The 26,651-nt window shown below is 42.5% G+C and overlaps 1 protein-coding gene across 1 annotated transcript; it reads right to left on the minus strand.

Annotated features, from left to right (window-relative positions):
• Positions 1 to 3,922: 3,922 nt before the first annotated feature.
• LOC132390767 (protein FAM181B) lies at positions 3,923 to 6,640 on the minus strand. The gene has a single exon (XM_059963318.1). It carries the CDS (start codon positions 6,001 to 6,003, stop codon positions 4,975 to 4,977), a length of 1,029 nt encoding a protein of 342 aa, XP_059819301.1. The 5' UTR covers positions 6,004 to 6,640; the 3' UTR covers positions 3,923 to 4,974.
• Positions 6,641 to 26,651: the final 20,011 nt, after the last annotated feature.

Here is a 26,651-nt window from a genome sequence, read left to right on the forward strand (position 1 = left end):
TGAGTGAAGTTATCCACCTTGGTTCAGGAACTTGATGATTGGGGGGTGATAACTACTCCTGGACCTGGTCATGTAAGAACTAAGACTCCTGTGCCTCCTTGTTAATGGCAGCAGTGAAAAAAGTGTATGGTCTGGATAGTTGGTGTCCTTACTGATGGATGCTGCTTTTCTACGACAGCGCTCCTTGTTGAAGTGCTCAGTGCTGGAGAGGGCTTCACCTTTGTTGGACTTGGCTGTCTCCACTACTTTTTGTAAGCTTTCTGTTCAAGAGCACTGGTGTTTCCACATCAGGCCAAGATGCAATCAGCCAGTGTACACTCCACCACGCATCTATAAAAGTTTGTCAAAGTTTTAAATTACATGGTAAATCTTTGCTAACTTCTAGGAAAGTAGAGGCACTGCTGTGCCTTCTTTGTAATGACAATTAATGTGCTGGACCCAGAGGAAGTAGGAAATTTGCAGAAGGACTTGGACAAGTTAGGAGAATGGACGAAGAAGTGGCATGTGGAATATAGTGCAGTGAAGTGTATGTTCATGCACTTTGGTAGAAGGAATAAATATGTAGACTATTTTCTAAATGGGGAGAAAATTCCAAAATCAGAGGTGCATAGGACTTGGGATAGCTTAAGGGTTAACTTGCAGGTTGAATCAGTGGGAAGGCAGTCAAATACAATCTTAGAGGACTGAAGGATAAAACTAGGATGTAATGCTGAGGGGGGAATCTCAACGAAACCTATTGAATATTGGAAGGCTGAGATAGAAAGAACATGAAGAGGATGACATATAATGGTGGAGTCTAGGAACAGAGGGCACAGCCTTAGAATAGAAGACGTTCCTTTAGAACAGAGATGAGTATGATTTCTTTCATCACAGGGTGGTGAACCTATAGAATTCATTGCCACAGCAAGCTGTGGAGCCCAAGTCACTGGGTATATTTAAAGCAGAGGCTGATAGGTTCTTGATATGTAAGGATGTCAAAGGTTACAGGAAAAAGACAGGAGAACAGGATTGAGAGGGATAATAAATCAGCCTTGTTGGAATGGTGGAGCAGATTAAATGGGCTGAATAGCCTGATTCTGTATCTATTCCTATTGTTTTATTGTTTTACCATAACATGCCCACATGCAGCCACTTTCCATCGTGGCTACTATCAATGTTCTGAAACCCTTGGAATACCTTCCAGCAAACTGAACAATAAATTATCACACTCTTTTTAAGGTGTAACAAGCAGTATTCACTGACGTGATGAAACTACACCCACTGTGTAAGCCCTCATGGAATAAACCATGTAGATGAAAGTGACTAGACATCATGTTGTTATCATGGTTTTACACAAAGAGAATAAATGAGGTTGCTTGGTTGACCGGCATCATGTCAAATAAACACAGGTGGCCTGCACTTTACAATTTTCCAATTTTGCCTCAATTCACCTGAAATATGACACATAGAAAATGACACATGGCATCATTCTATAATTGGCATCTCATCAAAATATTAAGGGGTGAGCAACTGTTTTGGTTGAAATCATATGGTATTCAGAAATGGGCAAGAATCTCACATGGGGATTTCAAATCAGTTCTCTACATAGACCTACTTTATTAACACGAGAAACAGTGAGAATCCTGCCCAAAAGAACAAATGCTTCAGGACATATGAAAGCAGTCTAACAGTGACAGCTAAAACAAATATTTTTAAATTAAGCAAAACGTACTTTCTGGTCTTTTTTTAATTTAGAAATGTATTGTTGGGTCACTTCATAGTAGATTCACTTTATATATGGATTAAATTTACTCTTTTTCATTTTACAGCTGGTACGATTTTCCCCCAAATTGCAAAATACTCAAAAAATTGAGGCTTCAGTAAAACAACAATACTGTTTATGCCATGCTGAAAATATTTAATTGTTCATTTTTCATCCCAATATCCCAATTATATTTCTGACTCCCAGCAGTAAATTAAAATAATATTTTTGGAAGAAGAGCTACTTTAGAATCAGTTGTCAGGATCCAGCCTGCAGTGAGACAATGGGTGACTGCTCACAATAACCCACCAGCTCCTAGAAAATGCCTTCCAGGTGGAAGATGACGTTTTCGAGAAAAACAATAAATACGATTACTGACAGAATTATTAGTTACTTCAAATATCATCATCAAAATATCTTACTTGGTTATGGAAGGTTGCTTTTGCTCTACTGAAATGAAATATTCACGTTTTAATTACCTTAATCGCGATATATATACACTGAGGTCGCTTGCTGAATGGAATAACTAAACTCAGTTTCTTCTTTGCTGGGTTTGTTATTCCGGGTTCACGCTGCCCTTCATCATTTATTTACCGTTCACTTTAGTTTCGTGCCGCCATTACCAGAGTTTAACTTGATATCCATTGTTGAGCATCGTTTAAAATAATGTCTTCTGAAATGTGCTTCAGCGATCATCCTGAAACACAAGTTGACGTTTGTTTATAAAGACAAGAACTCAAAGATAACTTCATTATCATCTGCTGTACACGCTTCAAGTAATTTTGCGAAGCAAGGAAGAAACTGAAAAAAAAAGACGGGGGACAGCATGCTTCATAATATTTATAGCGAGGAACGGCATATGCAATTATATGGTTTTCAACCCTCTTCTTGATTGAATCGATTTAATTGAATTTGAGTTATATGGGAACATAATCTTTGCACAGGTCTCCTTATCTGTGCATATCTTAAAGACACTCCGGGTCAAACATGTTCAGAATACTTAAGTATTGAAGAAAAATTAAAAGGATTGCCTTAACTACCATTCAATATCCTTTCAACACTGAACTACTCCGGTATACCACAATTAGGCATACCGCTCAAAACAGGGAGGTATTTTGCCACTTCATTCGACGGTCGCAGGACTAGAGATCTGGCCAGTTTCCGTCAGCAACTTGGAAGACTCAATATCACCGCGAATGTTTAAACCCTGTGAAGGTTTCCCATCCCAATCAACGATTTATCCCTGAGGGTATAAATCTGATGTAAAGTTAATCCCGGATCAAAGTCGTTCTTCGCAAAACCTGAGAAAACTTAAAAGTATGTATTTAAAATGCATGTGTGACGTTGGTCACAACTGATGTATGTTCGGATTCCAGGTGTGTCTGAGACAAAAAAAGAGGTTAGGAATCACAGACTGCGTATGTTTCAAGCGGCAGTACAGCTCTCGTGGTTGGAAATCTGGAAAATTTGAAAATCCTTATAAATGTATTTTCGCAGAAAGAAACTTAACAAATTGAATTCATACTTGTGACCTACAACAAGGGAGTCGTTAATTTTAATGTTAAATGGATTGAATTCTACCATAAGATTTTATGAGTAACGTTTTAACAATCACCCGACTGTTAACAAAATAGGGCATTTTTCCTGAAAGTTGTCGAAAACTGGCCTTTCCCATCGAGAATTTTTAATTATTTGAGGATTGTTGATGCATACATAATATAATATGGTAGCATTTCAATTGATAATGTTTTCCTGAGTGAAGATCCTTGAACGATGCAGCACAATAACTAACATTATAAATGGAACAACAGTACACCTCTGAATGGTGATCAGTACCAGAGCCATTTGTAAATCACAATGTGACAAACTATACGATTGTATTGCAATTAGCCTTGCTCAACTAAACGGGTAGAACATATGTTAGGCGCCTTCTCGCATTTGGATGAGCGAGTATTAAGCGATGAGCTATCTCCCATCGAGTGTGACTTCCTCGCTTTACGGTTGGTCGGTAGTGCAGATAGCGCCGGGCCACGAGGAAGGAGGCAATGACCGTGTCATCCAGCAATTTTGTTGCTTCCTGTCGTCTTCAGTTGCGTTCCATCCCCACCCACCATCACCGCGCCCTCCCCGGCAAAAGAAAATAAACTTCAAAACATACGGCATCCATTCCGAAAATAAAGACCAGCTTTATTTTGTCTGTTGACCTTAAATTCGAGAGGTAGCTGCAACTGGTACCTTTCTCGTAATACAACTCACGGATGAAGTGGTTTCTAAACAGGCAGGACACTAAAACACGTATCACAGCACGTACTAGAAGATGAACATCGCGGTGGGCAGTTGTTGACAAAGTTGTTCGTCTCTTTGGGAAATGAACAAAGACAAAATCGGCAAACTAATATTATCGTCAGCAGGGTATCAGGAATACAGCTTTATAAAATGAAAACCAAGAAATAGGCTAAGCACTAATGCGGACACTCAGCATTAACACAGTCTGTCCTTCAGACTATAAATAACAATGAAGAAATGTTTACATGTTTCAAAGCTACATGCCATTATGGTTCAGTGTTAACCTTGTCGTATGATCTTACTGCCCTTTACACAATTTCGGTATGTAGTATTTAGCTCCCCAATGTTTTGGTATATGCGTTCAAATTTATATCATTTCAGTCAAATTTTGATTATAATAGAGCTTATTACAATGCGGGACTTGCCGTCCGTTGTCACGTACACAACTGTTTGCTCGATCAATACAGATTTACTTGGTCAAATCTTTCAAATCCACAAAGTGCAATTGCATCTACACGGCGTTTGAAGGGCAGTGCCCATCTGAGTTTTTCCTTCTGAGTTTCATGCAACATTGGCAGTTGAAATGACCCGTTTTGCACTTCAGCACAAGGTTTATACAAAATCAGAGCCAACTTTATTACACTTAATACTCGCTTTTCTGAACTAGGTTAACATAGAATGGTAACGAACGGATCATTATGTTTGACCTTAAAGAAATTAAGCAACCAAGATACTTCCTATCTTTGGTGCATTCCATGTAACGCGCGTGTCTGTGCGTTTCCCTTGTGTAGTGTATTAAGCCCGCAGTGGCTCTCTCCATTGTCGTGCGGAGCTTGGGTATTCGCCTCTCGTGTTCAGAAGTACAATAGGACCCTTTGACAAACTTTCGAGTTCACCTGGACATATACAAAAGTTCAAAGGTCGTATGCAGTGTTTCAAAAAGAGAATTAAAGGCCCGGGAAGGTTTGTCTGCCGCAATTAAATCCCGGACTGTACTCATAAGAGACGGGAGGCAGCGAGTATTCGGGGAAGAACTGCGAAAAGGCTGCTAAACCTGCGGGCGGCTCCTCCATGGGCGAGCGGTTCGTCGGCTGGCTGCTGTACAACGACGTGAGTCCGCTCGCCGTCCGGGCGCTTTCGGGGCCGGCAAGGCTCCAACCCGCGGGAGGGCTCTTTTTCGAGGGGGTGCACTGGAGCCAGGGCTCTGGGAAGTGAGAGAAGCTGGCGCTGCAGCTGCGGTACGAGTCGTGGGCTCCGAGTTGGCAACTACCCTGCTGCGGGATCCGCCCGGGGAATGGCTCCTGCCCCGAGATCATGTTGCTGTAATCCGGCCCGAGCAACTCGAAGAACTCCGCAGCCTCTGGATTGCCCCTCTCCAGGTCCTTCAGAGACATGCCCGAGGTGGAGGTGATTTTAATGTTGGCTGGCTCGGTGAAGAAGGACGGCGGCAAGTTACGATTCCTCAATGGCACCTTCTTGCTGCTGCCGCCGGCCGCTGAGCGCTGCAGGTCCCTCACCGAGTCGAAGAGGGCCGCCAGAGACTTGCTCTGAAGGCTGGACTGCGATCCGTCCTTCTTCGGCGGAGGTTTGCACTGGAAGTGGCCGGTGGAGGAGGAGGAGGAAGTGGAGGATGGGGGAGAAGCCTGCCTCTTGCCGCCTGCCTCCAATCCAGGTCCTGCGCCGCTACCACTTGCGGAGATCATCCCTGTGCAGCGCTTGATTTGTTTCTGCAAGTACTTTCTGTGGTTGACTTTCCTCTTCGATTTGACCGGCTTGTCCAAAGCCAGTTTAATGTTGCTGGAAGCTGAGTCTATGAAACTGAGCAGGGCGCTGGTAGTCTCCTTGAGCTCGCCGGCGCTCTCCATCTCTCCCAAGAGGGCCCCGTTGTAAGCACTTTCCAGCTCATATTCCATCGAGGAGCCGGGGAAACAGAAATGGATGAAGTGAGGGTTCATGACGGCAGCTTGCACAGCCATCTCCCGTCCCCCCACTCTCGAGGGTCAACAGTCGCCAGCCCCTTACTGGCTTCAAAGTGCCTACAAAGTTTTGCTGCACATTTCCAAGATTTCGAGAAACTTTTGGCTCTGAGCGAACACACACAGCAGTAGGAGACTCGATGTTTGAGAGTGGAACAGAGTGGTGAGAAATCCTAGGAAACGAGCGAACTCTCAAGCTTAAATCCAGCCCAGACTTCTGTCGCCGAAAGGTTGCTCCAGATAAACTGGGCAATACATCATCCCATCGTTCTGCCCGCAGCCCGCCTCTCAGCAAGCTCCTCCCCCAGCCCACTCACCACCACCTTGTGAATAGCGCTTTAATGAATGTGCTTTGCTCTAGGCTCGGGCTGGAAACAAGATCCGTTTCCCGTCAGTCGCATCAGTGAGTCAAATGGACCCCAGAGCCTATTATAGAGCTGTGAATTCATTAAATCGGACAGTTTAAGGAGGTTGGACACGGTTTGCAGAAACACTTTATTACCTCAGTGTAAAGTTTAGAAATTCAGAAATGGGCAGGCACTTAAAACCCGTAGTGAATGAAAATAGTTCTCGTCAATATATGGGTATTTGGTTTTGTCTGTATTTTTTAAACCCCTAGATTTGTAAATGACGTGCTTAAAGTATTTTGGGAGATAGTCAACGTGAAAAGACTCGATTTTCCTAATCTTCTAAGTTCTCTATTGCTCTCTGCAGAATCGATATTTTCAAAAGGAGGCAGTTGTGCAGTCGCTGGTCCCTTCCTGGTTCCCACCAACATGTTGTCATTCTCGTCAGACCTCCTATCGACTCCGACGACCCCAATTTTACTTCACCACCAATATACCCTTCTCTATACTCTATAAGTTGCTACGTGAAGAGAATTTTCTTCCAACCAGACACCAGGCAGACTAAAACTTCTATTCGGTCTGCCACAGACCTTGATCCCTAGTCAATAACTCTACTAGAAACCATCACCCCGACAGCTGGACCATTGGCAACCATTGTTTTATATGTTGTCTCCAAACGACCTTCACATCACAGATCCACCTCGGTATGCCACGGCGTATCCGCTGGTACAAGACTCCTCCAGGTCTTTGGTATCTCTAGACTGTCCCAATGGAAAACAGACTGACTGACCTTCATATAGAAAATAAATTTGAGGTCATCCAATAGTGTGTTCATAACCAACTGAGACTCCATGTTTGGCGACCTTTGGTCGTTTCAGCGACGCCTGGATTTTAAAACTGTCACCCTTCTCTGCATGTTCTTCAATCTTCCACCATGTTTGACGTTGTTTTTACTTGCAAGCACTGGAAACTCTCCAAATCTCCACCGCCTTGCCTGCTAAAACAGTTCTTCAAATCTACCCCTGTGGCCTGAAGTAATATTTATTTCTGGCACTCTTTATCAATTATTGGTAAACTTTTGACAAACGCCTTGGGACATTTCGATTTGACGGTCCTTTATGCAGGTTCAGAATCAACCAGAATCCGGTTTGCTGTCATTGAGATCTGTCCTGAAATGCATTACAGCGGTACGGTGCTATGCATTAAAATAAAAACTGCAATAAGAAAATGTAATAATAAAGAAATGAATTGAATGAATAAATAGATAGTACTAAAAGAGAGCAAAATAGTAAGATAGTTAGATGGACCGTTCAGAAATCTGATAGCCGTGGGAAGAAGCGCGAGTGTCCCTCCTCCCTGATAGTAGAGGGCATGCCCTGAATGGTGAGGGTCTGTGATGATGGATGTTGCTTCCTGAGGCAGTGCTTATTGAAGATGTTCAGGATACTGGGGTGGCCAGTGCCCTGGACAGAGCTGGCTGAGATTACAGCTTTATGTAGCTTTTCCTGATCCTGTGCAGTGCCCGGCCCCATACCAGACGGTGATGCAACCAGTGGGAAAGCACTCCACGGTAAAAATTAGCGAATATCTTTGGTGACAGGCCAATTCTCCTCCTAACGAAATGTAGCGGCTGTCGTGGCTTCTTTATAACTGCATGGATATGTTGAACCCAGGATAGATCCTCAGGGATGTTGTCACCCAGGAACTTGAATCTGCTCATTTTTTCCATTGCCAATCTCACGATTAGGATCACGATTGTGTTTTCCCGATTCCCCACTCCTAACGTCTACAATTAATCCCTTCGTTTTACGGACGTGCAGGATTGTCGTTGCAACCTCACTCAACCAGCCGATCTACCTCACTCCTGTACGCCTCCTCGTCACCATCTGAGATTCTGCCAACAACAGATGTGTCATCAGCGTATTTATAAATGATGTTATTTCTCTCCAGAAATTTCCCACTGGTTTTATTTCATGTTTGTACATTCTTCAGAGATACAAAACCTGGGGGGGGGGGAATAATCAATGAGAAACACTTCTAATTTCATAATTATTGTTTATTTCAGCCAACAAAATGCGACTTATAATTCAAATGAGTTATCAAGGAATTAAACTACAAGAGTTAATACAGTCGCATAAACAGTCAAAGGGGAGTGTAATCTGGAGAAAGGCCATTGCTATTTTTCTTTAATATTTAGTGCCATTTTAAATGAATATTGCCACACTACAAAATGTTGCTACACTGCCAAACTGTTTATCCATCCACGGACCGCTGCCCCCTCTTCCATCCCGCCCTAAAAGAGAGCTGGGACCAACTTCAGGTGTTTGCATCTCGCGCATGGTTTACCTTGAGCAGGTGCCGCTTGCTTGCACATTGGAAACCTCTCACTTTATTCTGTATACCTGTTTTTTTTTTCTCTCTCGGTTGATTTCTTAGCTGGAGGCGCAAATACACATTCCCATATCAGTGGGAATTTTTCCCAGCTTGACAAGTATTATGGTTAGCCTTTGACGTACAGCCGTAAGGGTCTAAATAGAGTCTATTCTTCCCTCGCCTGAAAGGACGCTTTGTGCCAAGGATTCATTAAAACTCACCACACAGCTCCGTAAATGGTGCTAAATAATGAACAGTCGATTTAACTGAAAAAGCTTCTGGAGCTATTAAATTAAAGGAGAAATTCAGTTCGGGCTCAATCTGCCAGAAGAAAATTTGATCTTAAGACGCTTCATTTTAATTTAATAGGAAATAGCTTTCAACCTAGAGAGAACATAATGTACAAGTTGGAAACTGTCGAAACAGATTCCAATGGAGGCATCGACTAAAGCACAGTAATGCTGTTCCAATCGCTTTAATGCCCATTTCCTACGGTGTTTAATGATAGCCCTGGGTAGAATCCTGTAAATGTGATCTAATCGCCAATAGCTACGACTTGGCAAGTGGCCGCTTCCCATCTGGTGATAACATTATATTAACAGCTCTATATTTTGGATAAAGCATCGATTTGTTTTTCCCAAAGGCCTAGGTATCCCTGCCAGTGCATGGCAAGGTGATGCACTGAATTATTCACTGTGGAAGAAAGTAGTACATTTAAAGGGAAACAGCAACCTGCATAAACTGCCTTTATCATGTAAATGGTAGTGAGAAAAAGGACAGTGAAACTGATAGCACTGATCTAATTATCTGAGCCCAATACAGAAAAGCGACTGAAAGAGACTCGGAGAAAGGCTGACCTTCGAGCACAAAAACTGTGAGAAAACAATAAGAACCTTAGCAACAGTAAAAAACGCGCTTCGATTTCCTCCACAAAGGACGATTTTATGAGCGTTTTAGGTTCGCATTTGTATAGGCGATTTTTAAAGTGTGATTTATCGTGACAAGCCGACTAGAATATGATAGTATTAATTTAGAATCAATTAATTTATTCTATTAACTGTTATTAAATTAAACGACAAGGTTTTAAATAATTGGCATATGTAGATGTCGTTTGTTGGAGATTTTATCTCTGTCTATGCAATTGATGATTGTGACACCCTTAAATAAATACGTATTGTTTTGCAAGAAGACACATCTTTTTCGTGGAAATATTCTGTTTCGAATATTTTCTTGCCCAAAAAATAAATACATTGTGTTTTATAGACTATGTAAAACATGTCTGTGCTGCTTGCTAGTGCCTTCCCATCAATTCTGACTGGTTAAAATGACATCATCAGCGAAATAGCTGACATTTTGGCAGCTCTAAATTCAAAGTATGCTCTGCATTGTACTGAAGGGCCAGAGGTGACTGACACTTACAGACAACTGCCAAATGCTACAGGAGGCATCAAGTTGTTTTCCAATTCAGAAAAGCGCGCTTTTAAGCAACTAGGAACATCATTTAAGGACAGAGGGGTCTTTTATAGTCGCCTTCAGGTACACGGTTTAAACCTCCTCCTCTTTTTATTAGGATCAGTGGTCACCACTGCCCCCACCCCCACCTCACCACACGCAGAATTCATTACCTTAATTATGCAGGTTACTCTGCACCCCAGATCACATGCCGTTCCTGCCTCAGTTACAAGCTCGCGAAATTAAAGGGTTAGAAAACGAGGAATTCGGGCGGATGTCCAACATTCGCAAAAAATCAGCTCGACTCCCGGTGTAAAGCAATCAATAAATTAAAGTTGTCCGGTCCTCTTGAAGTTAAGAAGCCGGCGTGAATAGTTTGTCATCGTAATCGTTCGGTTTAGGGAAAATCTTTCGAGTTTTTGACTGTCAATTAATTCGAGACACGGATTAATAATGTTAATTTACCAAACAGCTCAGCCGGTCAAGTGCAAGGGCTGTGGTTAAGAAGAGAAGCAAACAGCTTATCAGAATCATTCAGAGAGGAAGACTGAACAAGTGGTTGACGGAGTAAAGAACGGGGCTTAGATCGACTTAAACGACACTGTAGAGCCGAGTTTAGGAGCTAACACTGGAAGCTGGTTTCTTCCTTAGTTCAAGGTATCTATGTCATTATAGAGTGCATTGAGAATCAGCTGCAGAACTGACTGGTTGTAGAGGTTCAGTCCACCCCACCCCCCAGCGCCCCGTGACATACAGACATAACGGAGGGTCAGACCGGGGTGAACTCGGCTGGAGGGCTCAATATTTGCATGATTCGAATGAGCATTTTGGGACCAGTGTCTGATGCCCGCCAGACGTTCCAACGCTGGGTATGGCCGGTGGTTGCCCAGCTCACTCAACGTCTCCCTTCTCTGGCAAAACTTTTTTGTAAAGGTTGAGGCGGTGGGCTGGGAACTCCCAGTCGCCTGTCTGTGGGACCAGACCACCGCTCACTGAGAGCAGGGGCTGTCATGTGTGATCTCCGGGACTGTGACTTGAGATTCGGCCGCTGGCCGCATTGTTCAACACAGACAAAATGCTGGAGGAACTCAGCAAGCCAGGCAGCATCTATGGAAGGGAATAAATAGGCGGTGCATCGGGACTGGAAAGGGAAGAAGCAGAATAAGAAGGTGAGGGGAGGGGAGGGGAAGGAATACAAGCCGGAAGGTGATGAGTGAGACCGGCTGAGGCGGATGGTGAGTGTGTGGGGGAGGGGGGAAGTAGGAAGCTGGGAGCTGATAGGAGGAAAAGGTAAAGGGCTGATGAAGATGGAATCTGATTAGAGAGCAGAGTGGACCATGGGAGAAAGAGAAGGAAGAGGAGGTGACAGACAGGTGAGAAGGAGAAGAAGGATGAGAGAGGAACTAAAAGGAGAATGGAAAAAGAGAGGGGGGATAAATTATCGAAAATTCGAGAAATTGATATTCATGTCTTTAGATTAGATGCTACCCAGACAGATTATGGGGCGTTGCTCCTCCAACCTGCGTGTGGTCTTATCCTGTAGTGGGCTGACATGAAATGGGAATGGAAAGTCGAATTGTATTGGGTGGCCACCGGTATATCACACCTTTTATGGAGGACATAACATATCCGAAGTGGTTCCGGAGTCCACGTTAGGTCTCACCAATGTAGAGGAAGCCGCATCAGGAGTACCGGATACGGTAGATGACCGCGACAAACTCGCCGGTGAACCACTGCCTCTGAAAAGACAGTTTGGGGGTGAGGGAGGGGCAAGTGTAGTACTTGTTCCATTTGCAAGGTGCAGGGAAAGATGTGTTTGGGGTAAGATCCTGTTGCAGATGCTGGAAGTTACGGAGAATGATGTGCTGGAAATGGAGACTTGTGGGGTGGTCGGTAACGACAAGGGGAACCTGTCCCTGTTGTGGCGGCTGGAGGATGGGGAGAGGGTAGCTGTGCGGGAAATGGAGGAATGATGCGGCGAAGGCAGCAGCGATGGTGGTGGAAGGGAAACCCATTTTGAGGACAGCTCAGATGTTTTAGAATGGAAAGCATCGTGCTGAGAACAAATGCGGCAGAGGTTGAAGTAATAAGAAAAGGGGATAGCATTTTTACAAGGGAAGGTGGAATGGGTAGAGGTATATTCAATATTGCTTTGAGAGTCAGTAGATATATAAGAAATAATATCCGTGGGTGTTCTGTCACTAGAAATAGGGTTAAGGGCAGATATCACTGAGACTACCAAATTACACATTAGACCTGACAATATCAACTGGACATTTGAGAGACAAAGAATGAAGAGTATAATTCTGAAAGAGTGTAAAAGGTTGCAAATGAAGCAAATCTTTGTTGAAGTTTAGATCTCATGTTCTGGCAAGGGCACAAGTAGTGATTTCTCACCATAATGTTGAGGATTACCAGAAAGACTCGGGCCTAAATTTGGACTCAATTTGCAGTTCAACAAAGGAGTGTGCTGGCAGAGGTGGACTTTCTGGTTTAGTAGCACAAGTTGAAGTCTAAGGATAAATGCCAGGGTTCTGATGAGAACTACCTTCAATGAACAAGGAGCACTTCTACTGTAGAGAGTGTACCCTAGGGTAATGGATTCTTTCTTCCTTCATATTCCACACTGGTGCTTCTGCTATCCAATTTGTGCTAGTTATATTTACATATCACATACTCAACTTATATGCCTGTGTTGTTTTGCCTTTAGTTAGGACTCTCTTGTGATAGCCTCATCACAATGTGATTATGTGGTGCTCTTTGAAGAGCAACATTGTATATTAGCAACCAAATCTGATCTTACCAACCTAAACACCACAATCACCTCTTAGTATGTCTGTCTCTTGCTAGAAATTCTCTCACCATTCCCACCATGATAATTTTTTTTAAATCATGGATATATCCTCTCTGACATCATTGCTGTTGTGCTGTGTCATCATACTAGCAGAGTGCAATCCCAGTCATTCTCAGACCAAAATCAAAATTATGTCCTTGACAGCAAGGATTACATTGAAGGAAAATCGATACTGATAGTTTGGTTCTCTTATTACATGTGTTCCCTCCTTCTGAACAAGAAGCATATCTTGCTACCACCCATAGTTCTAAAGACACTGGAATCTGAAATAAAAGCAGAAAATGCTGTATGGATTATTCTGAGCCAAGATCAGATTGCTTCAGGTTGTCGGGCTGAGCTGCAGGTATGCTGAGAATTTCAATTTTTCCAACAGTCCATTACATCCTGCTGGAGGTCACTGCAATAGCACTCTGAATATTGTAGATATAGTATCAGCTATTCATTGTAAATCCAATTAAACAGTCAATAATGTTTAATAATCCAATTATTCTAATCCTGTAGTTACAGTACAGTATTTAGTCTCTTATCTGTTAAATGCCCAATGAGTTCACTCTTAATAGAGGTTGATATTCTTTGTGTACACCTATATAAATTCCCCTCTAATCCTGCATTTCTCATTTACTTATGTTTTGGAAAACCCATCTCATTCAGTGATTTCTTCTGTTATTTACGGTTCCTGTTTCCCTTTGGCACACATCATTTCAATAGCTCTTCACATTGACTTTTTTAAAATATGTCTTTGGCATGTAAGCTACCTGGATGCTTCGAAGATTTTTCATAAAATGGGCAATATTCTTCCTTTTGTAATTGTCAGCAAAAACAAACAAGGCAATCCAGTATCAGCAATAAATTACATCTAAAGAACACCTAAATTATTAAAATGGCTTAGCGTCATTTTGTGAGGAACTTTGGTGGACTTTGCTCTGCAGATGCTTATTGGTCGGTCAATATTAGTGTGTTGAGATCAGTATTTCTCAAAAGACCACATATGGCTTCCTCAGCAGGTCAACTGTGTTGCCTGAGTGGCTTCTAATAATACAGTTTCAATTTTTTTTTTGTTCCCTCCTTGAATTAGCTGAATTGCTTTGTGTATCACAAAAAATATATCCATTTTAAATGACCAGCAAAAATATTTGAGCAACATAATTTAAAATAAAAAATTCAAAGATTGTCTTTCAGGGTTTACCGAAAATATAACATCATTCCTCAATAATGATTCAAAGGTGACAAGCCTCCCATATGAAGTACCGTCATTGCAAAATCAGTTTTGCATAACTTAGCTCATGATGTTAATAATATACATTCTTGAAAAGATTGTAAAATGTCGGCTTTAATTGATCTGCATTTTCAGTTGCCAGAAAATGTCTTGAGTTCAGTGTCAGGAGCTAGAGTCAGTGAGCTGTGTAAAATAAAATTTAAAAGGAGTGCTAGAACTAGCTTAATTTTCATTGATGTACAGACTGCACAATCAATAATGGAATGAACAATAAGTAAACAGCACTTGCCATAATGCCCCGCATGAACTGGTTATTGTAGATTCTATAATCATTCATTGATGTTCTCTTATGTTTTAAATCAGTGACTTGAAAATACTTCTAGTATCAACTCATGAAATATTCCATTTAAGAGGCAGTCTTACAGAGTTTAAATCTCATATTTGGGACAGTCTTTCTATTTCTTGTTGGAAATGTAAGACAGATATTGTGATTAACAATATAAATGGACAAAACTAAAAATAGAATCCTGTAAAAATTTGCTTGTTACTTCACATGGATAGGCTCAGAATAATACATGATTAGAATTATACATACTTCAAAACTTAATTTTGAATGTTATCTCAAGAAATGCAGTTTTGGTTAGGGCTCTTCTTTGTAAGCAGGATTAAAACGTGGACATTGTGGAACATAATTATAAAAAAAAGAAGTAAATAGAAAATAACAACACAAACAGAAAATGCTGGGGGCAGTAAGCACATCTGGCAGGATTTGTTGAAGGAGAATCCATAAATATTTCTGGTCTGGGTTCTTCATTAGAATTGGCAGAAGTGAACTGTTAACTATTTCTTCTACTCACACTGCCTGACTAGCCAAGTGTTTCCAGTAATTCTTGTTTCAGATTTCTGGCATCTTCAGTTTTTGATTTTCTTTTATTAAGGAAAGTAATGAGATACATTTATTCAAGAAGGGTATTGCCATGATAAAATATGTTTAAAAATATCATTGTCCACTCTCATTCATCTTCATATCTTCTGATGCTATCTCTGATTATCACATCTTCATTTAATGTTCTTTACATCAGTTACTTGTTTCTTTTTGTTTGTTTTTTCCATCTGTTGTCCATTAATTCATAATTTTTGTTACTTACAAAACTGTGGATGTTTTATCCATTTATGGAGTGTGGGCATCGATGACAAGGCAACATCAGACCCAATAATAATGCATCTTTATCATATAGAGATCTAATAGGAATATTGCAAGTTCCTTTAGAGTTTTAATCTGAATGAGTTCAATAACATTTGACTATTTTTAAATCTTGGAATCAAGCCTGACTGCTCTGTAAAAGGACAAATGAATCAGCCCAAATACAACAGTGGTCATGTTCGCCTTTGAAGTCCCTCTGCGGCTATTTGCAAAACTTGGTATTACAGGGGTGGCTTCTTCCCAAAATAGAAGTGGTGAGATCAGGAGCTTCCTTTAAAAGGGCCCTTTAAACGGGCAGAAGTCATTAATTAACTAACACATTATTCAGCTGACACTTCCATCAATCAGCTTTCTTATTAGTATTCTGCTGATCCCCTGACCCTGTGTCTCTGTACTGTCTGCATGAAGCTGCAGAAAACAGACCACACACCAGAGGAAGGAGATTATTCCTTATTTTATCCTGTATGGACAAGGGAATGAAGTAGAATGCATGGGGGAAGGGCAGACTGTATTTGTTTTTCATTGCACTCCAATGAGCATCAGCTAACAATTTCTTTTGCTTTCGTTCTTAAAATTTAAGGTTGCTGTTTAAAATCTGACGCTTGTCTGATTTGCCAATGTGAAATTTTATAGGTTATAAACATTAATAGATGCATTCTGTAAAAGACCCATTCTTGCAAAAAACTCAAGTTTATAATGTAAGATGAGAGAAATCTCAGATATTCTTAAGAAAACAGATGTATCTTGTAAAAATAATTCTAGATTGAATTAACTAACAAATGCTTACCTCCTGACTTTAGTACCAGCCTGTTGTCTTCTGTAAACACTTAGCATTAAGCAATAATTGTTGAAACATTATACTTGATCATTTTTGTTTTATTGTGATAGATAATAAGAATAAAATGTTAGGCTATAAAAGGATAACAGTAGAGTGATTAGATGAAGACAGGTATCAAATATAGTTCAATTCAGAAAATTATGAGATGCTGCATTTGTAGAGGGAAATGCAAGGGAATACATGATAAATGGTAAAATACAACAAAGCAAGGGAGAAACAGAATGGTGGAGTGTCTTTCCATATATTGCAGAAGCCATTAGTACAGGCATACAAGGTAGCTAGAGGAGAATACGTGTTACTTGTCTTTATTGGCTGAGGCACAGGATGATGACACTGTAGAAGATACATTAGAATTCTGCAAAAATTGGACTACAGCTAGATTATCCAAAATGAGTACAGGAGCAAAGGCATGCTTCATATCAGCTTGCTGTTCTCCACAAAGAGAGCAATACGGCAGTGTCTTTTTCTGATTAAGCAGACAGGAGCCAACCATGAGCAGATCTCTCTTCCTGAGCAGCAGCAATAGGCCTCTTCCTATTCACACACCACCATCCCTTGGCCTGCTCCAATAGTGCAGACAAAGGAAGACGTCAGAGCTTAAGTACCCATTTCCAGGATACAGCTATGGATCTGAGGAGTGGAAGGATAGTAACCAGGACTAGGTGCAGCTGACCAGCAGATCATTGTCTACCCAGACCCTATTAGGATTCTGCATTCCCTGATTCTCAACCCCTTATGACATCAGCTTCTTAGGCAACTCCGGCATTCACACTCATCCCCATTGCCAGCTGTCCCAAGCTGCCATCTCAATTGATCTTTGGCATCAGTCCAATTGCAGCAAGAGTGTACCATGGGTCAGAAGGACATCTTTGTGCATCCAGGAAAAAGGATCCAACCCAGCAGCATCAGATAGAGCATGTGAAGTGACATCAGACCATCAACGACAAAATGGAACAGCACAAGGAAAATTTACTTGAAATATAAACAAAAATGTTTATGTCAACATCATCTGATTTCACATTGTTATATATAATTTTCGGCATACAAGTAGTTTTAAAAGGAGTCTGCATTTAGGGCACATGGTAGAGAGGGAAGTCACAGTGATCCAGCAACTTTTGACATTAGTGCACATCTGATGTTGCCTTACTTTGTAACAAATCATAACTGTGAATTTCAGTTCACACGTGATGTGATTGTATTTGACTTTTGCTAGTCATTGGGATTGGAATCGGTTTATTATTGCTACATGTACTGAGATACAGTGAAAAGCTTGTCTTGCACACTGTTCATACCAATCAAAGCATTACAGAATGCATTGAGGTGGTACAATGTAAAACAATAATTGAATGCAGAATAAGGTGTAACAGCTACAGGAAAGTGTAGTGCAGGTAAACCATAAGGTGCAAGATAATATTAATGTTGAAGGAATAGAGGTGCAGATTATTTTCTAACTGGGGAGAGAAATCAGAGGTACAAAAGGACTTGGGAGGCAGAAAACTGGAAATTATAAGCCGTTAAGTCTGACTTCAGTGGTTGGTAAAATCCTAGAATCCATTTTAAGGATGTTGTTTCAGGATACATGAAAGCACATGTATAGGCTTTCATGTATCCTGAAAGGATATGCTGAATAGGCCAAATTCAGCATAGATCCCTTAAGGGGTGATCTTGCCTGACAAATCTGTTGAAATTCTTTGAGGCAGTATAAGCAGGATAGACAAAGCAGAGTCAGTGAGCGTTGTTTACTTGGATGTTCAGAAGGCATTTGACAAAGTACTGAACACAAGACAGCTAAGCAAGCTAGGAGCCCACAGTAATGCAGGAAGGGTGTATAGAAGATTGGCTGACGGGCAGAAGGCAAAGAGTGGGAATAAAGGGGCCTTCTCTGGTTGGCTGCTGGTGTCTACTGGTGTTCAATGCAGGTCGGTGTTGGAGCTGCTACTTTTCATGTTATATATTAATGATCTGGTTGATAAAATTGATGGATTTGTGGCCAAGTTAGAAGATAGTGGATGACACAAAGACAGATGGAGATGCAGGTAGTGTTGAGGAAGCAGAAGGACTTAGGTAGGTTGGAAGAATGGACAAGGATGTTCCTAATGGAATACAGTATATGGAAGTGTATGATCATGCACATAGAAGGAATAAAGGTATAGACTTTTCTAAATGGAGAGAGAATTCAGAAATAGGAGGTACAAAAGAACTTGAGCTAAATGGCTCAATTCTGCTCCTATGTCTTAAGGTATTATGATCTAATGATTGTAGTTTAAGGTTGTCAAACAGAATGTTGAAATTCCCTGTTCATGCAGCCTTTGATGACCCCAAGAACACACTGGTAACCAGAAAGTTGTGTCTCTAAGGACTGTGGTAATAATCTCTTCACCATGGGCATTGTTGTGCCTCCTGCCCTATGATACTCTTTTTAGCCTTGAATCTGTTCAACAACAACAACCATTTTTTGAAACTTTGATCTCCACATTAGATCAGAAGGGGTTGAAATACGTATGTGTTGTACAATGACTGACAGCATCAGGTATTATACTGGGGAAAAGTCATCTTAAGTGAAATGCCATCAGAATTGCTCAGTCTAATTTCGCAGTTGGTGCAGTTTCATATGGAATTTCCAGTTTCATATGGAAAAGATCTCATATGATTTACTCCAGGTAAAATCATTTTTGTATCAAGCAAATCTGAAAAAAAAACAGCAATTTTCAAACAACCTCTGATTGTTCACTGTTTTCCAGGTCAGATTCACTTCTTGAACAAACTTCCTTGCAGTTGTTTCAACTATATCCCACTTCCCTCTAGGATCTGCAGGCTAGCATTAGTTGGACTGGGTCCTAGAAAAATAGACCAGCTTCACGTAACCAGTCAACATGTGGTTAGCATTGGCTGAAGGTCAAATAATTAAAATGATTAAATCATCAAGTTGGTATGCTCCTGCAATTTACAAGTGTAGGGCTAACACACATTATGATCACCTCAAATGTTTTAGGATTAGTACTGTTAGCTTCTATTCATCCTTAATGAGGATCAACCATCTTTACCTCACCTTATTTAATTGTCAATGTTGGGACTTTCATCTTTAGGTAAGCTGTTTGAGGGTTGACATTTCATCTTGGGCATAAAGTCCAGGATGATGCTTCATAATGGAAGGGACAAAGCTACGCTGTTGGAAGTGCTTCACTTTGGACAAGGCAGTAAGCCAGATCTCACGTTTCCCCTCTGTAAACAATTCATTCGCATCATTGAAGAGCAAAGGGAGTTGCTTAATAACTTGATCCATATTTTTCTCTCATCTGCACTGGTAAAAGCTTTGATTACCTGGTTACTTCCTTTATTGTTGTTTATGGATATTCTTTCAGCATAAATTAGCTACTGGATCCCTACATCAATAAACCTATTTCAAAAGTTTATTAAAAGGGCCTATAGGACTCCTAAAATCATGAAATAAACCAGATTGTATAAGACTGAAGGAATAAGCATGCAAATTAGACAGATATCTATTTAAGATTACAAGGGATTCATAATTGCATTCCTTCAATTGGCCAGTAAAAGGCTACATGAATCATATGGAAAGAAGGCATTCAAACATATTACCTAAGAGTCAAAAGTTCCCAGATATGGAAAAGCTTCGTCAGTAGACTTGCAGCATTCCTCAATTGTATTCCAACAGATAGTTAGCCCATGCCTACATGAAACACACCTACAGGAAGTAACTGTAGTTGTGCCTCTGGCACAGAGTCTGGCCCTGTGGCTCAGAAAGGTAGAGAAAGGAAGAGGAAGGCAGTAATGATAGGGGACTCTATAGTTAGGGGATCAGATAGCCGATTTTGTGGATGCAGGGAAGAAGCACAGATGGTAGTTTGCCTCCCAAGTGCCAGGGTCCAGGATGTTTCTGATCGCGTTCACGATATCTTGAAGTGGGAAGGAGAACAGCCAGAGGTCGTGGTACATATTGGTACTGTAGCAGTGTGCTACACACAGCGCTGGAATAACGACATGCAGACAGTGAATTGCAGTTGCGTAAAAGATTTATTCAAACTTCGCGGCCTCGCTTTTAAGCCTTCCTGTTTCCGCCCTCCCTGGGCAGGAATGCTGTAGGGGGCGCATATTCACAGTCCCTTCCCCCGGGCGTGCTTCTCCCCTTGCTAGTGAAGAAGGCCGGGCGCCCTTTTTGGGGCTGGCCTCTCTGCCGGCGCGCACCATTTTCTGAGCCAGCTTGAGTGCGCTGGAAAGTGGGTCACCACAATACCAATGACATAGGTAGGAAAAGGGGGGAGGTCCTGAAAACAGACTACAGGGTGTTAGGAAAGAAGCTGAGAAGCAGGACCTCAAAGGTAGTAATTTCAGGATTACTGCCTGTACCACGTGACAGTGAGTATAGGAATAGAGTGAGGTGGAGGATAAATGCATGGCTGAGGGATTGGAACAGGGGCAGGGATTCAGATTTCTGGATTATTGGGACCTCTTCTGGGGCAGGAGTGACCTGTACAAGAAGGACCGAGTGGCACTTGAATTCAAAGGGGACCAATATCGTGGCGGGAAGGTTTGCTAAGCCTATTGGGAAAAGTTTAAACTAGAATTGCTGGGGGGTGGGAGCTGAACTGAAGTGACTGAGGAAAGGAAGTTTGGCTCACAAATGGAGAAAGCTTGGAGACAGTGCGAAAGGGAGGATAGGCAGCTGATAGAGAAGGGACATGCTCAGACCATTGGTTTGAGATGTGTCTATATTAATACGAGGAGTATTATGAATGAAGCGAATGAGCTTAGAGCATGGATCAGCAGTTGGAGCTATGATGCTGTGGCAATTACAGAGACTTGGTTGGAGCAAGGACAGGAATGGCTATTTCAGGTGCCAGGCTTTAGATATTTCAGAAAGGGTAGGAGGGAGACAAAAGACATGGGGGCATGGCACTGTTGATCAGAGATAGTGTCACTGCTGCAGAAAAGGAGGAAGTCATGGAGGGGTTGTCTACGGAGTCTCTGTGGGTGGAAGATAGGAATAGAAAGGGGTCAATAACTCTACTGGGTGTTTTTCTAGACCACCCAATAATAACAGGGACATTGAGGAGCAGATAAGGAGGCAGATTCTGGAAAGGAGTAATAATAACAGGGTTGTTGTGGTGGGAGATTTTAATTTCCCAAATGTCGATTGGGATCTCCCCAGAGCAAGGGGTTTAGATAGGGGGAATTAGTTAGGTGTTTGCAGGAAGGTTTCTTGACACAATATGTAGATAAGCCTACAAGAGGAGAGGCTGTACTTGATCTGGTATTGGGAACTGAACCTGGTCAGGTGTCAGGTCTCCCAGTGGGAGAGCACTTTGCAGATGGCGAGCACAATTCTGTCTCTTTTACCACAGCATTGGAGAGGGACAGGAACAGACAAGTTAGAGAAATTCAAACAACAACACACACAAAATGCTGGTAGAACACAGCAGGCTAGGCAGCATCAATAGGGAGAAGCGATGTCGACGTTTTGGGCCGAGACCCTTCGTCAGGACTAACCGAAAGGAAAGATAGTAAGAGATTTGAAAGTAGAGGGGGGAGGGGGAAATGCGAAATGATAGGAGTAGACCGGAGGGGTGGGGTGAAGCTAAAAGCTGGAAAGGTGATTGGCGAGTGATAAAGAGCTGGAGAAGGGAAAGGATCATGGGACAGGAGGCCTCAGGAGAAAGAAAGGAGGGGGGGAGCACCAGAGGGAGATGGAGAACAGGCAAACAGCTAAATATATCAGGGATGAGGTAAGAAGGGGAGGAGGGGCATTAACAGAAGTTAGAGAAGTCAATGTTCATGCCATCAGGTTGGAGGCTACCCAGCCGGTATATAAGGTGTTGTCCCTCCAACCTGAGTGTGGCTTCATCTTGACAGTAGAGGAGGCCATGGATAGACATATCAGAATGGGAATGGGAGGTGGAATTAAAATGTGTGGCCACTGGGAGATCCTGCTTTTTCTGGCGGACCGAGCGTAGGTGTTCCACGAAACGGTCTCCCAGTCTGCGTCGGGTCTCGCCAATATATAAAAGGCCACACCGGGAGCACGGGATGCAGTATACCACACCAGCTGACTCACAGGAGAAGTGTCGCCTCACCTGGAAGGACTGTCTGGGGCCCTGAATGGTGGTGAGGGAGGAAGTGTAAGGGCAGGTGTAGCAATTGTTCCGCTTACAAGGTTAAGTGCCAGGAGGGAGATCGCTGGAAAGGGATGGGGGGGACGAGTGGACAAGGGAGTTGTGTAGGGAGTGATCCCTGCGAAAAGCAGAAAGGGGGGGGAAGGGAAAAATGTGTTTGGTAGTGGGATCCCGTTGGAGGTGGCGGAAGTTACGGAGAATTATATGTTGGACCTGGAGGCTGATGGGGTGGTAGGTAAGGACAAGGGGAACCCTATCCCAAGTGGGGTGGTGGGTGGATGGGGTGAGGGCAGATGTGCGGGAAATGGGAGAGATGTGTTTGAGAGCAGAGTTAATGGTGGACGAAGGGAAGCCCCTTTGCTTAAAAAAGGAAGACACCTCCTTCGTCCTGGAAAGAAAAGCCTCATCCTGAGAGCAGATGCGGTGGAGACGGAGGAATTGTGAGAAGGGGATAGCCTTTTTGCAAGAGACAGGGTGGGAAGAGGAATAGTCCAGGTAGCTGTGAGAGTCTGTAGGTTTTTAGTAGATATCAGTAGATAGGCCGTCTCCAGAGATGGAGACAGAAAGATCAAGAAAGGGGAGGGAGGTGTCAGAAATGCACCAGGTAAATTTGAGGGCAGGGTGAAAGTTGGATGCAAGGGAAACATTTAATTGGAGTAAGAGGAAATAGGCTATCAGGCAGGAACTTGGAAGCATAAATTGGAAACAGATGTTCTCAGGGAAACGTACGGAAGAAACGTGGCAAATGTTCAGGCAATATTTGCATGGGGTTCTGAGTAGGTACATTCCAACGAGACATGGAAAGGATGGTAGGATACAAGATCTGTCGTGTGCAAAGGCTGTTATAAATCTAGTCAAGAAGAAAAGAAGAGCTTATGAAAGGTTCAAAAAACTAGGTAATGATAGAGATCTGGAAGATTATAAGGCTAGCAGGAAGGAGCTTAAGAATGAAATTAGGAGACCCAGAAGGGGCCATGAGAAGGTATTGGTGGACAGGATTAAGGAAAACCCCAAGGCATTCTACAAGTATGTGAAGAGCAAGAGGCTAAGACGTGAGAGAATAGGACCAATCAAGTGTGACAACGGAAAAGTGTATTTGGAACCGGAGGAAATAGCGGAGGTACTTAATGAATACTTTGCTTTAGTATTCACTACGGGAAAGGATCTTAGTGATAGTAGGGATGACTTGCAGTGGACCAAAAAGCTTGAGAATGCAGATATTAAGGAACAGGATGTGCTGGAGCTTTTGGAAAGCATCATGTTGGATAAGTCACCGCGACTGGATAAGATGTACCCCAGGCTACTGTGGGAGGTGAAGAATGAGATTGCTGAGCCTCTGGCAATGCTCTTTGCATCATCAATGAGGATGGGAGAGGTTGCGGAGAATTGGAGGGTTGTGGATGTTGTTCCTTTATTCAAGAAAGGGAGTAGGGATAGCCCAGGAAATTATAGACCAGTGAGTCTTACTTCAGTGGTTGGTAAGTTGATGGAGAAGATCCTGAGACGCAGGATTTATGAACATTTGGAGAGGCATAATATGATTGGGAATAGTCAGCTTTGTAAAGGGCAGGTCATGCCTTATCAGCCTGATTGAATTTTTTGAGGATGTGACTAAACACATTGATGAAGGAAGAGCCATAGATGTAGTGTATTTGGATTTCAGCAAGGCATTTGATAAGGTACCCCATACAAGGCTTATAGAGAAAGTAAAGAAGCACGGGATCCAAGGAGACATTGCTTTGTGGATCCAGAACTGGCTTGCCCACAGAAGGCGAAGAGTGGCTGTAGTTGAGTCATATTCTGCTTGGAGGCCATAACCAGTGGTGTGCCTCAGGGATCTGTTCTGGGACCCCTACTCTTCGTGATTTTTATAAATGACCTGGATGAGGAAGTGGAGGGATGGGTTAGTAAATCTGCTGATGACACAAAGGTTGGGGGTGTGGTGGATAGTGTGGAGGGTTGTCAGAGGTTACAATGGGACATTGATAAGATGCAAAACTGGGCTGAGAAGTGGCAGATGGAGTTCAACCCAGATATGTGTGAAGTGGTTCATTTTAGTAGGTCAAATATGATGGCAGAATATAGTATTAATGGTAAGACTCTGGGCAGTGTGGAGGATCAGAGGGATATTGGGGTCCGAGTCCATAGGACATTCAATGCTGCTACGCAGGTTGACTCTGTGGTTAAGAAGGAATATGGTGCATTGGCCTTCACCAATCATGGGATTGAGTTTAAGGGCCAAGAAATAATGTTGCAGCTATGTAGGACCCTGGCCAGACCCCACTTGGAGTACTGTGCTCAATTCTGGTCACCTCACTGCGGAAAGCACCGTGGAAACCATAGAAAGGGTGCAGAGGAGATTTACAAGGATGTTGCCTGGATTGGGAAGCATGCCTTATGAGAATAGGTTGAATGAACTCGGCCTTTTCTCCTTGGAGCAAAGGAGGATGAGAGGTGACCTGACAGAGGTGTATAAGATAATGAGAGGCATTGATCGTGTGGATAGTCAGAGGCTTTTTCCCAGGGCTGAAATGGCTAGCACGAGAGTGAATAGTTTTGAGGTGCTTGTAAGTAGGTACAGAGGAGATGTCAGGGGTAAGTTTTTTACGCAGAGAATGGTGAGTGTGTGGAATGGGCTGCCAGAGGCGGTGGTGGAGGCAGAAATGATAAAGTCTTTTAAGAGACTCCTGGATGGCTACATGGAGCTTAGAAAAATAGAGGGCTATGGGTAAAGCCTACGTTGTTCTAAGGGAGAGATATGTTCGGCACAGCTTTGAGGGCCGAAGGATCTGTATTGAGCTGTAGATATTCTGTGTTTCTATATCCCAGACAACATTCAGGCATGAGCTGATGATATACAAACCACAAAATTGTTAGCAATAATCATCACCAACAGGAAATAACCTAATCACCTGCTTTTAATATTAGAATTACTGAGTTCCCAACATTAGAGTCATAGAGCACAGAAACAGGCCCTTCAGCCCATCAAGTCCTTACCAAACCTTTATTCTGCCTAATCCCATTTACCTGCATTCTCTATGCCCCTCTGATCTTTGTCCTTAACCAAACTTATCTGAAATGTTGCGATCAAACCTACATTCACTATTCCCGCTATCAGCTTGTACCACACTGGCACCACCCTCTAGTGAGGACCCCTCCCCCAGTTCCCCCTTAACTATTTCACCTATCACCTTTAACCTACAGTATAATTTCTAGTTCTAGACTCACCCAACACAATGGAAAATGCCTGCTTGTCTATATACCTCATGTCAGGAATTGTAGAGGAGACTTGATCCAAATGCAGAGCAGCAGAGATGATTTAGTGGTGAGAAATAACTTACATAATAAATTGGAAGATAACAGGCCACAAGGAGCCACAAAATGAGAGAGTGAATTCTTAACAAAAATGACAACACGATAACTGAAGGCTAGGGACAACTAGTTGAAAAAGGCTGGTTTGATGGTTAAACAACGACTGGATGAGAGCCGGGTTTAAATAGGCTGCAGGTGAAGATTTGAATAGAAGTTTCAGGTAACTATTAGCTGCGTGGAGACTGGGAGGTACCTGCCTGTGCAAGACCCCCTCCCTCATAGCAATCCATTCAACAGCACAGGATGATCTGAGTGGATCCAGTGAAATTACAATGAGCAGTGGATCCAAGACAAAACTGAACTGTGTTTGACCTCTCCTCTGGGCTGTACCATTCTCAGTCAACCAGGTACTACACACCCCATCCACCATAAGATGAATCTATCAACTGGTGAACTATGAACGTTTCACCATCCTTTATTCCGAAGGTACAGGCTCAAGTGGGTTGCGTGGTCCATTGTGTCATCCACAGATTTGCTGATCCAGTTAACTATGATATCATCCAAAACGTTTATATAGATGACAAACAACAGTGGACCCAGCACCATTCCCTAAAGCACTCCTCTAGTCAGAGGCCTTCAGTTAGAGAGGCAACCATCTGCTACCACACTCTGGATTCTTCGACAAAGCCAATGTCAAATTCAGGTTACTGCATCATCCTGATTACCAAGCAACTGAAACCTGTTGACCAGCTTCCCATGAGCAAATTTGTCAACATCCACTGCCTTTTCTTCATCAACTTTCCTGGTAATCTTGAAAATGCTATAGGATTGGTTAAACACCAACTACCATGCCCAAAGCCATGTTGACTCTCTGTAATCGGATGCTGTCTATTCAATAACTTATATATCCTGTCCCTAGAATAC

This window comes from Hypanus sabinus, chromosome 3 (assembly GCF_030144855.1).
Source record: "Hypanus sabinus isolate sHypSab1 chromosome 3, sHypSab1.hap1, whole genome shotgun sequence".
Taxonomy (NCBI): Eukaryota; Metazoa; Chordata; class Chondrichthyes; order Myliobatiformes; family Dasyatidae; genus Hypanus; species Hypanus sabinus.